This window comes from Uloborus diversus, chromosome 9 (assembly GCF_026930045.1).
Source record: "Uloborus diversus isolate 005 chromosome 9, Udiv.v.3.1, whole genome shotgun sequence".
Taxonomy (NCBI): domain Eukaryota; kingdom Metazoa; phylum Arthropoda; class Arachnida; order Araneae; family Uloboridae; genus Uloborus; species Uloborus diversus.
The window spans coordinates 133059240-133072191 of record NC_072739.1 but is presented as its reverse complement, the minus strand read 5'-3'; the positions used below and the strand labels follow the sequence as shown (position 1 = coordinate 133072191).

Genomic DNA, 12952 nt, shown 5'->3' with positions numbered 1-12952 from the left:
CACATTTATCTTGTATGCAGAAATGTACTGCTAAGACTTCACTTAAAAATGCGGCGAAAACCTAATTAAAAATTGAATGAATGTAATTTAGACATTGATCAATACTCACCCACTGATTCTTTTCCGGTTGTTGAAAAATCGGAGGTGGATGAGAACATCGCAGTCTCAGAGTCTGATAAAGGAACTTAGGATATGTTTCCATCGGATTTGGGTTCATCACTTTTTTTTAACTTTGCAAAGGAAGACAACAATGTTTTGTCTACCGAAAACTTTATTGTTTTTGTTACAGGTAGTCCTTTTCTAACAAAACACGGCTTTTTTCAGCAGTTTCTGTCCAATAATTTACGGAAATCCTAGTTAACGAGGTTTGGCGCTAACATGAAACTAAAATTTTACATTTCTCGCACGGACACGAAATCTAAATCACTAATTTAAACTAATTAACTATTCACAGCACATTTAAATAAACTCGGCACAAATAAAAACGAAACTGTCTAAAAATCACTACAGAAAGGAATACTAATTAGAGGGACTTTACACAAAAAATAATTACACAATCAAATGTTTTATTAATTGAAGTGATGCCTTACGGCTCTGGAAAAATTCCTATTGTCCATTAAATTTGTTGTACAAAAAGCGATCGGGCGGCAGACACTTCTTTGTTTATTCAATTTACTGGCACCTGAAAGCAGCGCCGTAGAAAGACTGTCTTGAGCAAAGCTATCAATATATCCAAGCAAATATATCAATAGCAAATGACAAGTTATGCCACAAAAAAAAAGGAATACAAAAATTATTTCTTTTTTTTTTTTATGGTTCCATTGTTTTTTTTTTTTTTTAATTTGTTTTTATATTTTTAAGTGGTCATTTTCACTACTCAAATGCAATGAACCCTATACGATTTAAAAGAAATTTCACAGATTCTGGGGGAGGGGGGAGGGGCGAAGGTAGCGACCTACATGATCCCCCCCCTCCTTGTATCTATCCCTTCATGTAATGCCCAAAAATTATTGAATTTAAAAAATTCTTTTTCTATGTTTTCGATCAAGTTTTTAATTTTTTCAAACAAACATTCAAATATGTTAGCGTTTTTTTTAGAGGGGTGGGGGCATGACCTCGTGACCCTCCCCCCCCCCCCCCTTGTATCAGTCACTGCAAGTTTCTGATTTCGCTCACTTGTTACTCCAATGCCTTGAAGTGTATTTTGTGTGTGACAGATCTTTTAAAACTTTTATTCTTTGTTAATTTAGTTTAATATTTTCTTAGTTTTGGTGGCACTGTTCACAGCCAATCTCAGTTCTACTGCATATTATTTATTCAACTACAATTGAAATTGAATTCTTTAACGTGTTGCACAGCAAAAAATAAATATTTAATAAAAGCTAATTATTTACATAAAATATACAATTGCAATGAAGCAAAAATGTGCGTATGCAGTTGCACGCTGCACTGACTATTCTTCAGTTTTACACATGTGGACTGTTCTTTGGTAGAATGGATTGCACTCTATTCTTCTTTTCCCGTCGTCAAGAGATTCAATGCTTTCTTCAGATACTGAATGGCTGATGGCACATCTTCATAGCGGAGAGCGCTTTCTGCAGTCTTACATAGTTTCTGTACTTTGTGGAAGTCTTTCATGGTTAATGCCAGATCACCTAAAGTACAAATTAAAAAAAGAAAAGAACTAACATATTTTATAATTGATTAGTTTGTAATACAGTAGGCCCTCATTTTACACGGTTTCAATTATACGGGGTTTAAGATTTGACACCTTTATTTTATTTTACGCGGATGAGTTTCGATTTTACGCGGATGCGGCATTGCAAACAGATAAAATTTCCCTCTTTTTCAAAATCCCAACTCCTGAGATTGTAGATAAGTAATAAACTGCATTTTGACATGCTAACTAGCAAGCTCTGGCAACTGGGGACATTTTTTGCAATTGGCTCCAGAGCACTTCCCAGAAGTAAAGTTATAAAACTTGCACAATTTAGAACTCACAAGAACTTAAAGAAGAGGAGAACAAAACCAATGAGAACATCAATGACACACAATCAAAAACTTTCAATGAAAATTTTGAGCCATTCCTGGACAATGAGAAATGATCTGATTTATTAGTGAAGTAAGATCCCGTCATGGAGGTTAAGCGAATGATCACGGAAGCGTTAATGCCCCACATCGAACTACAGAGAAAAATTTTTTTCATTGTATGCCAAAAAATAATGTAAACTGTTCTTTTTAATTAGTACTAAGTTAATTCATGTTTTCTTTAGGCATGTAGTGCGTATGTATTGGAATAAGTACACATTAAACTTAATATTGTATACATTTATCTGTCACTAGAATGGATTTTTTTTCATCCACGGAACCTAACCCCTATGTTAACACTAATATTAAGTCTCAATTTACGCGGTTTGGTTTTACGCCACATTTCCGTGGAACCTAACCCCCGGGTAAAACGAGGGTCGACTGTACTACCTTTCTTCGTAGCAGCTTATATAATGCAAATAAAAGACTTTTTGGTACAACCTTAGCGCAGATATTAGTAACTGGAGGAAGCAAGTGCAGTCATTGGCTTAGGATATTGGCTTATTTATATTTACAAAACCTTTAAGTAAAATAAAATTTGAAAAATTTTGGATGGAAGTTATTTCTAATGCAGCTGATTGAGGTGGGATATTAGATTCAAGGCTTTAAACTATTTTAAAACAATCAGCTTCATTTACATAATTTTACTGAACAATGTTTTTATCAGAATTTCAGTTTGGCAACACTCTATAGGTTTTGTAGGCGCTGCATTCTTCTGGATTTGGGGTAACAGTTTTTGATGTGTCATGTATCGTATTTACGTTATATGCTTATGTTTAATATGTTGTTTATTTGCCATTTTTACTTTTAGTCAAAATGAAATTAATTTTATGAGAATATTGCTGAACTCTGCTGAATAATTTAACAGAAATGAGTAGAAATAATACTATCGTGGGCAGGTAAACCGCAGTATCTGCAGAAATGAGTTTTCTTGATATTTGTAGAAACGTGCTTTGAATTCAGTACTAACTATAGGGAAATATTAGAATTTGAGTTTTTTTTAGTGGAAACCAAATAAGCAAGCCTTTAAAATAACGCTAACGTACACAGATAAGAAAACTGCAAGAAAATGGAAAATGAAAAAGTTGCAGTTACTGCCTTTTACTTGAGCACAGCAGAATATATTCTTGTATTAAATTTGGATCATAATTAACCAAAGAAAAAAAAGTCATTCAAAAACTACAAAATGCATGATGGTTGGATCAAACCAACAATTTTCATTTTTTTAGCATGACGCTCTAATCAACTGAGCAGTCCTAAATGCATAGAGCCGAACAATCTGACATACAGTCGTCCTTGTTGCCACTATACATTAAGGCAATGCTTAGTAAAAAGCATAATATATCAATTTTTTCCAAAAAAGTACACCAATAAGAGCTGTTTGTTTATTTTTGTCGAAAACAATGGAAAAAATCTTGCCAAATTGAAAAAAAAAGATTTTTAATTTGGCAAAATTTTCAACTTACAAATCTTTGCTTAGTGCCAAATTAAAAATTTGGCAAGTACCAAAAATAAAAATTTGGAGATTATCAGTAAAAAAGGTAGGTAAACCTCCCTTCAGTTTTGGGGCAGGTGCTCTTGTAGGTGCTGCTGTACAGCATGAATTAGAAAAACTTTTCAATGAAAGCCTACCTAGGACCGAAACTTTAAATGTGTTTTACTCAAAAATTGAAAATGTCCACTTACATCCCTTTGCTTCTCACTGCCTCATATGAAGTTTAATGAATTATTGAGAAAGTTATTGCATTCTCACAAAAAAAAAAAGAGTGAGAACACATTTGAGAAATAATATAATGATTACAATCATGACTGGATTTAGACTTAACAAGGCCCCAAGCTTAAAATACACCGCCAGCTCAGTTATTCCATCCAAGGACTGCAGTTCCGTGCTTTTTAGCACTCATCAGTCCGGAATAGGAATCACATGAGCTGGAGGCGAAAAATCTCTTAAGGGAGCCAAGATAATGGAATAACTGAGCTGGCAGTGTATTTTAAGTATTTCTGCCTTAGCCCTGGCTTTAGGGCGGTAACTTACTACAAAAAGGGCCCTAAGCTATTTCAAGTATGGGCCCTCTTTTGTAGTCTGCACACTTTGCTGGGGCCAAAACAAGCCATTTTTAAAATATGTGTGTCTTTTTTGCTGATACAGAAATATAAACCTATACAGACATATTTCTGTTTTGCCGATACAGAAATATAATATTATCGCTTATACAGAAATAACCAAGCTATAACCCCGCCAATACAGAAATATGAGAGAAAAGGTGAAAATAAATAAAACCTTTTCCCTCATTTTTAACTTCCACTCAGTCCTTTTTGTTTTGGGGATTGACCTCAGAGATGAATGGGTATTAGGAGAATGATGTAGCGATCGTTCAAGTGAGGTATAGAATGTCCGTAATTTCAAGGGGTCCAGGAGTTTCTCTCCAGGTAATGCAGGGGAATACAGTCCCTCAAAAATTTTGGTTTTATTGTAAAAATAATGCAAATGTAATTTGAATTGATGTCAAACCAAATTTTTTTTTGGCGAGTCCCCAAAAAATATTTTTTTTTTTTTTAAACTACAGCACTGGCTAAATGGAAGACAAAATGAGAGTCTCCAGGTGGCGAGTGATTATTTTCAGGTATAATCCAGACCCATCCTTTCAAAATTTTCCAGACACGGGGGGGGGGGGGGGGGGAGGCAAAGGGTTTGTGTTCAATGTATTTTATAGGGGAAAAAACAACAAAACGTACAAAAACTCCTGATTTCCTTATGTTTCTGATATCTATAGGTCATCAAAATAACAGGCCTGGTCTAAGCTTAAGTCTTGCTGTATCTAAGTAGGACTTACTATTTGCTGCTATTTCACAGCTGCCACCTTCATTTAAGGAATTATTTGCGGAAGAAGGCTCGGTAGTCGAAGAGGGTTGTTCAAAACTGCAGGATTGCGAAGAGACTGGCTGCTGAGGTAGGTAGCCATTTGGGACTTGGGGACCAAAACCCGCAATGTTAAATCAACCGGATAGGGGGCCTGAGGTTCTTGAGGATGCACTTGTTCTTTATGACTTCCCATATTCATTTCCTGAGATTCAAGGTTTTCATCAGCATCTGTAAAAAACAATTGAACATAAATAAACAAATGATGGTGATAAATTGAGGATATACAGCGTTGAAAAAAAAATTCCAAAAAAAAAGTGGTTACAATTAGGTATGTGCCGATTAATCGGCCACTTTGCCGATCATTTATAATAGGCCAAATTTTTCTGATTAATCAGCGGAAAACATGTTTTTCAAAAAAAAAAAAAAAAAAATTTAAATCATACCTTTAACAAGAAACTATGATAAATACATTTGTTAACAATAAATAAATCTAATTTTCTGCAAACATTGTTATAACACGTTGTATGAAAGTACAGAGTAAAAACAAAGCAAAATGTTTCGAAAATGAGTAAAACTGGGTGAAATATTAACAAGTTATTATGATAACCTCACCCCAGCTTTTGATGAAATAACATTTCATTTTTTTTAGTTGCTTTGTTCCTTCTAACTATACATATGATTGCATCATTATTTTAGAATCAAAAATTAATAATTTTACTCTTTAAATTATTAGTTTTTGATTCAACAAAAAACTAATCATTATTGAATCTTATTTGAGTTTAAAAAAAATATATGCACAAACTTTATTATTATTCTTTTATAACTTAATGGTTGAAGTAATGACATTTTTTATTCATTTATTTATTTGTTTTCTATTTTGAATAAATGTACACATGTATAAAACATTGCAACATGTTTCATGTGCCGATACTTTTCTCCTTTAGCATAGTGCTTTCAGATAACCTTATAACTATTTTTAAAAAAATGATGTTTAATGATGTATTTTTCTAGAAGTTTTCCAATTCTGTCTGTAACAACCACCAGTGGTATCTCTGTTCCTCTTTTTCCTTTACACCACAGCTAATAAGCCTGGAAATGTTCTCTCTTCATATTGACGCCGGCCGTGAAAGCCTTAAGCAATTTTTAGATATAGGGATTGTTCACTATTACTCTCATTAAGCAGCTACAGGACAATTTTATGAGAAAAAAAAAAGTTATTTCCATGTGTAAAAAATATGACATTCTCACTCAGGTTTGTTCAGCATTGTCAGACAAATAGTGCATAAATAAAGTAAAAACCAATGAATGCTTTTATCAAAATGAAAGCACAAAAGTTAAATTCAAACAAACCTGATAAAAAAGGAAAATATTCTGACATTTAAAAACAAAGAAAAAAAGCGCCAGATTGCCGGTCTGGCACCAGTGGTATCCCTGTTAGTTAGTTATTGTTTTCTGTAAGGCAAGCTTATCGTACTTTACATTTAAAACATTTTAGTTTGCTCTTGCAATAAGATTACATTATTTTAACAACAAAGCAAATGTCTCTGTAATACAACATGTTATACAGTAAAATCTCGTAACAACAAACACAGATACAATGAAATATCCGTTACATAAAACAAAACATTCGGTCCCGTTTTAAAACCCATAACGATAATGAATAAAAAAATCTTGTTTTAACCAAGCGATCTTTTCAAAAAATCACTACAATGAAATGTTTTTCTTAATTTTGGTTAAAATATATTTTCTTATGCTGTTTTCAGAAACTAAAAAAAGACTTTCACAAGTTGTAACCTGAAGACTCCATTTGTACTTTTGGAACAGAGTTATTGAAGGTGGAAATCTGTTCATGCTGAAACATAAGTTGATGTGTGACAAGAAAAGCCAGTGTCTAGCCAATGGCAGTCTATTTTTGTGCACTAAATGTAAAGAACCTTGCGAATTCAAAAGGGGGTCAGCAAGTTTTCAACTTTTCTTGTAGTATAAGCACTATTTACAAATTAGAATCTTTTATAATGTCTTCTCCGACCCAGGGGTGCCCACAGGGGGGGGGGGATTATGGTGCAAGTTGCGCCATCTAAATTTTTGGGGGGGATTTTTTAAATTTATTTAAATTATTTTTTATGTATTTATTTGAATTTATTTATTTTAATTTATTTATTGATTTATTTATTTTTAGTTTAAATTATTTGTTTTATTTTATTCTGTTTATATTTCATTTCATTTATTTATTTAGTTTAGCGCAAAACTTTTCAAAAAAAAATAATAGTTATAAATAAATAAATAAACAAAAAAAAATATATTTAAAAAGTAAATTTAAAAAAAAAAGAGAGCTAAAAAATAAAATTAATAAGAAAGGAAAGAGTTGAGAAAAATTTTGGGGGGGATTTGCGCCATTGAACTTGGGGGGGGGGGGTGGGATGGGCACCCCTGCTCGGACCAAATTTCTCATACAAAATAACTTTTTGTGAAGATGACAAATGAATAAAAGTTCAGTGCTAAATATTTTTTATTTGTTTGTTCAGAATAAATAATGTGTTTACTTGTATTTTAGACTGTTGGTAAATGGTAGATATTGCATACTTAATTAGGGTGCAGATTTGCAAAATTAGCACTTTTATAAAAAATAAGTTTAAAGCCAATTCCGTTACAACGAAATTTTTTTTCCATCCCTTAGAATTCATTGTAATAGGATTTCACTGTATAATATATGCATATCTTAGATAATGCAAAATAAGAAGAGAAAACATTTAAAAGCATGCTTACAAACAACCGTCACTAAAGAGCCACATACCCTCTTCGAATTCCATGCCAACAGGACCAGGAGTGGGCGTAACGCCATTTTTCAGGCAATTGTGAATGTAGGTTGATTTCCATTTTGCATACTTTCGGTGGTGTAGTACCTGTCGATGAGATTTTCAGAAAATTTACTTTTGCATAGACATACGTACATATTAATTTAACAGGTTACAATTGATTTTTTTTTTAAAATTGCATTGATTAAAGTGAATTTATGTATTTTTTACGATGTAAAAATCTAAATACTTATTACTATTTCAATTTAAAAAAGATTAAAATAAAAAACAAAATGTTTAAAAAACAAATTCATAAATAAATAACTATTCATAATTAAATTAAATTTTAAAAGTGTTTTATGAGCAATTTTATCACATCTATTAAAATAAATCACTAATGACAAAAAGGGGGGGGGGACACATTGTCGATAATACTAACAGCAATTTTCAAAATCCTGATTCCCCTGAACTTAACCCTCTTCTTTTTATTGTATTTTTTTCGCACTATATTTCTTCCTCTCTCTGACTTATCTAACAGTTACGTTGATAGATGTATTAACAAGATGTAATTATAAAGATATAATAAAATACAACAAAAATATAAAATCTGATGTAATTATAAAGAACAATAAAAGCTAGACCATCTGAAAAACTAAAGAAATGGTGTATTCTCAAAAGCTGAGAGCTTTAACATTCCATTTCAATTTAACATTTAAAAATATTTACTTTTAACCCCCCCCCCCCCCCCAAAGCTCTGTTTTAAAAACAACAGCATTTCCTAACAGCAAGAGACACATAAATTATTGCAAATGTTCTACATTGGAAATATCTTTATTTTACAAGTGCAGACAAAAGTAACCAATCTAAAACTAATTACCTACCCACAAAATTGTAGAAGAGTAAAAGTTGCATTCTACAGTATTTAAACGGTTTATATGACATTTAGCGGGTACCTAATAAATTAATAAACATTTGCACATATGGCGATGGAAATAAAAACGGTTTTAAACAATCGTAATCCCACTATACTTGCCTTAGTTATTTTGGGAAATTTCAATTATTGTGCAAAAAGCATACTCTTGGAAGAGCTGACACTCTTCAGTTGAATTTCCATCCCAAAGAATGTGCTTATACATCAGATGCAATTAAAAGCACAGTATTTTAAAATCTATTGAATGTGTATGTTAGAAATTGTAGGTACACACGAAAATGCAGTTAATTTTCTGTAATATTTTGAGTAGGAGCCTTGTAATGAATTTCATCAATACAAAAACAGGGGAAAATAATAATTTGCCTGTAACTGTTATATATAAAAATTAAGTCTTGGCCTTAAACCTATCAAAAGTTCTACAATAATGATTTTTACTAAATCCAATTTTTATGAGAATACATGAACTCCTTCAATTCTTAAAATGAGAAAAATAGCTTAACCTTTTGAATGTGTTTATCAAGATGTGGATGCAATATATACTACTAGTTCTTAAATTTGTAATATAAATACTTCCAAAGCAGCACGCATAATGTAAAATGTACTAAACTGCAATTGCTGATATTTACATATGTTAACTAGGGGCAATACTACACTAATTTGTAGTTGTAAATACAGTTAACTCTCGATAACTCGAAGTCCCAAGGGGCTGGTTAAAAAGTTCAAGTTATTGATAGTTCGAAGTATTGGAAGTTTTCACAACAGTCTCAAGAGTTTGGGACCCAAAGAAAGCTTTGAGATAAAAGAATCTTCAAGTTATTGAGATTCAACTGTAGTTGCAAGTTCAGAGGCTTGTCATATAGGTTTGAATGATAACGAAATGCCTGGTTTTATTTTAAAACAAAATATTCCTTTTTATGTCATTATTTTTACAAGGATGTATCTCAAATTACTTAATTTATTTATTTGATAAGGTAGTCCTCTATAATTGATGTCACACTTTGCAGAAAGGGGGTGGGAGGGATTTTATGACAGATTGTGAGAAGGGGAGGGAGTTGGTATCAAGTAACAACAAGGGTGACATTAAAAATTTTTGTTGTAATAAAAGCATTTTTTTTATAACAATGTGTTTATGTAGTACAGCATGATATGTGACAAAAGATGGGGATAAGGTGAAGTGAAACACGTTACAACAAAAGGGGTAGAGAGTCAAATAGCTGGAGAAAAAAATGTGGCATCATTTATGGACTAGCCCCTAATGCAAACATTCTTTTATCAGGGCTTAATTTCTAACAAAAGGAGTGTTAGTAGTTTAAAGGAGAGATACAACACACAGTACAAAAATCGTATCTGCACTTATTATCAAAACTGAGTTAACGTCTCGAGGTGTTTCTTTGCCACATATTTTCCCTAAACACAATGTTTCATAATCATTTGTCAATGGGAAATAGTTTTTTAAAAAATCTGAGAAAGTTGAATCTGAATTAAATACATGGAAGCGCAAGAAAGCAATTTTCCATTTTGTCATTTTGAACTCGGATGCAGACACGACTTATGCGCTTAGTAGGGCAGTATAGTCTTCAGCTTCAGAACTTTCTTTCGTACAGAAGTACTCAGAACTCCACCTAATTTGTGAAAGTTCACCTGAAAAGCAGGAGCTGACAATCCAACCAAACTAAGCCCTGCTTTATATTTAACATTAGCAAAAATACCAGGAGTTGCCTGGGACAGTAATAATCGTGAGAAACAAACGCTACTTTCATTCAGTTTCTTTTTTAACTGAAAGAACTCAAAACATCCTGCTTTGATGGGATTCACCCATAAAATTAAGTAGCAAAACCGAAGTACAAAAGTAAACCGAAGTAAAAGTTTTAAGTACAAAAACCGAAATAGTATTCAGTTAGAAACGAAAGCATGACATTTAGGCAAAAAAATTTGAAGAATTTCCAAAACATGAAATTTCACTTGTTTATAAAGATTTATCAGTTATTTACTTTTTTTTTCTTTTTTTGAGCATAGTCTAAAGCTTTCTCTATATAACTATTGAAGCACAAAGGGTTTTAAAAAATGTAGCCACCCATAATCTCACTATACTTGCTTTAGTTGTTTTGGGAAATTTAAATTATTGTGGGTTCTTGGTGCAATGTAAAATGTTACAAAATTTGCAGCAATCGTTATGGGATTCCTTAAATAATGCTCCTCCTCCCTACTTTGTAAAACTGTGTGTAACTAATTTTCATCAAAAAGATATTGTCTCCAAATACTGAGATATTTTTGGTGATCATAAAATGATGCTAAATATTTTCTTCTGAAATAAGTAGCAAAACTTGGTCAGTGTTTGAAATTGTAAACAAAGACAAACTAATAGAAGTTTTGTGCTGTTTATAGATTTGCCTAATTTAGTTAGCAGATTATTTTACATTTTAACAAAAGTTTTAAAGATGATTTTAGTTGTGATATTTTGGTTACATGGTGAAATGAAAGGCGAGAAACATTATTAACTAGTCTTTGGCTGCAAAAACAGAGCCTGTTAAAAAGACTGCCTTCTGTTATAATTGTAATGTTATGATTAAAAATTACTATGTTCTTATTTCTATGAAATTAATATATATATTTAGTAATTAATTTCTAATTGTATGTTTGATGCATAAACTCGTTTGTAAGTGTAAATAATAATCTTACACATGTTTTGAAAAAACTCTTTCTCTCAGAATAGGGAAAAAAAAAAGGTTTTCTGCCTATATGTTAAAGCCCGATTGAGGAAAATATCTTTATGATTGAGAAAAATGGATGTCATACTTGAAATCAGCGCATCCAATAGAATAAAAGTCATTCAATATCGTACAATCACTTTTTCAAGACATGAATTTTACAGGCCTCTGTAATTTTTGACAATAAACACTTTCTATTTTTCAAATGTAGCCAAAAATCAATTGTCTTTTTATTTCGTTCCGTTATCGATTATTGTCATAGATGAGGATAAAAATCCTAAGAAAGCAATAAATATCATGCTTGCTCCAGAAAAGCCTTGATTCAAAATTTTTATAAGAATAACTATTAATATTGCTGTTGTAAGGCAACAAATTTTTGCATACAACGGGTTTTATATTTATTCATTTAATGGGGAAATTACATGAAATTTACTGTTTTCCATCATAACTTTTTAGAAATAAATTATAGCCTTTATTGCTTCCTGATGATTTAGCTGTCTATGGTGAAAAAGTTGTTAATACCGAGCCAGTAGTTTTGAAGCTTACCCCCGACATACATACAGAAGTAGCGATTTATGTATAAAGATTAAAGATTGGTGAGAACAGAAATTACATCAATAATTTTTTGTTATTAGTTTTTTTTATATAATTATGAGTCAATACATTTATGGAATTCTTCAACACTGTATTGAGAAATACAGTGTCAAAACAAATTGAATAATTGAAGATCTTTGAGGAAGAACAGGTCATAGAAAAATATAAATAAACATAGCTGCCAACTTTTGGAAATTTAAATTAGATGCAGAGTTTTATGTGTAGGAGAGGGGGGGGGGGCATTTTGATAACAAATGTAACAGATGCAATGAATAATTTACCTTTAAATTTACAATCGGACAAATGACAGCATATTTTGAAAAAGAAAAAAACGTAATTTCTTATTTTTTATTAATTTCTTTTGTTTATTTTTAAAGAAAAATTTAGAACATTCCTGCACACAAAAATTACATTAACTAAATAATTAATGATATGGACGTTATTTGAAATGATTAAAATGTTTCGAAGGATTAAAAAGGAAAAAGGAAATCTGAAGTTTTGGACAAGTTTTCGTAGCTTTGTAGTCAGTGGCGTACCTTGGGTGGGGCGGAGGAGGCAGTCCGCCCCGGGCGGCATGCATTTGGGGGCGGCGATTAAGCATCTATGGTTTAAAAAAATTCTAAATAAAGGAATAATTCTTTAAATCTGTTACACAGGAGGCAAAAAAAAAACTCTTTCAAAATGCAAAGTTTTGGTATGACTACAACTGGGCTTCTCAGTGTTTAAAGGTTAAATATTTCCGTTGTGAACCCCTGAACCTTCCTCATTCCCCCAGCGTCCTCTAAGATAGACTTAAATTGTATTTTTGAAACTTAACATTCGGAAAATATTCTAGAAAACACTATGACTTCCTAACGTCACCAAATGCTGAAACAGACTTCAGTTTTGATAAAGATTCGGGAGAGAACTCAATGCCCTCTCCCCCAAACGTTACTTCTAACTGTGATTTTTGATGTAAATTTAGAATATTGCT

The 12952-nt window shown here is 31.9% G+C and overlaps 1 protein-coding gene across 1 annotated transcript in view; it reads right to left on the bottom strand.

Moving 5' to 3' along the window:
- Nucleotides 1-1250: 1250 nt before the first annotated feature.
- The window catches only part of LOC129230505 (vacuolar protein sorting-associated protein VTA1 homolog), a 46088-nt gene continuing 34386 nt past the window's right edge, over nucleotides 1251-12952 (bottom strand). Inside the window, exons 5-7 of the mRNA XM_054864906.1 lie at nucleotides 7746-7854; nucleotides 4967-5179; nucleotides 1251-1655 (exon numbers count right to left, since the gene is read on the bottom strand). Coding sequence (XP_054720881.1) covers nucleotides 1507-1655; nucleotides 4967-5179; nucleotides 7746-7854 — 471 coding nt within the window. The 3' untranslated portion in view covers nucleotides 1251-1506. The remainder of the gene's footprint in view (nucleotides 1656-4966; nucleotides 5180-7745; nucleotides 7855-12952) is intronic.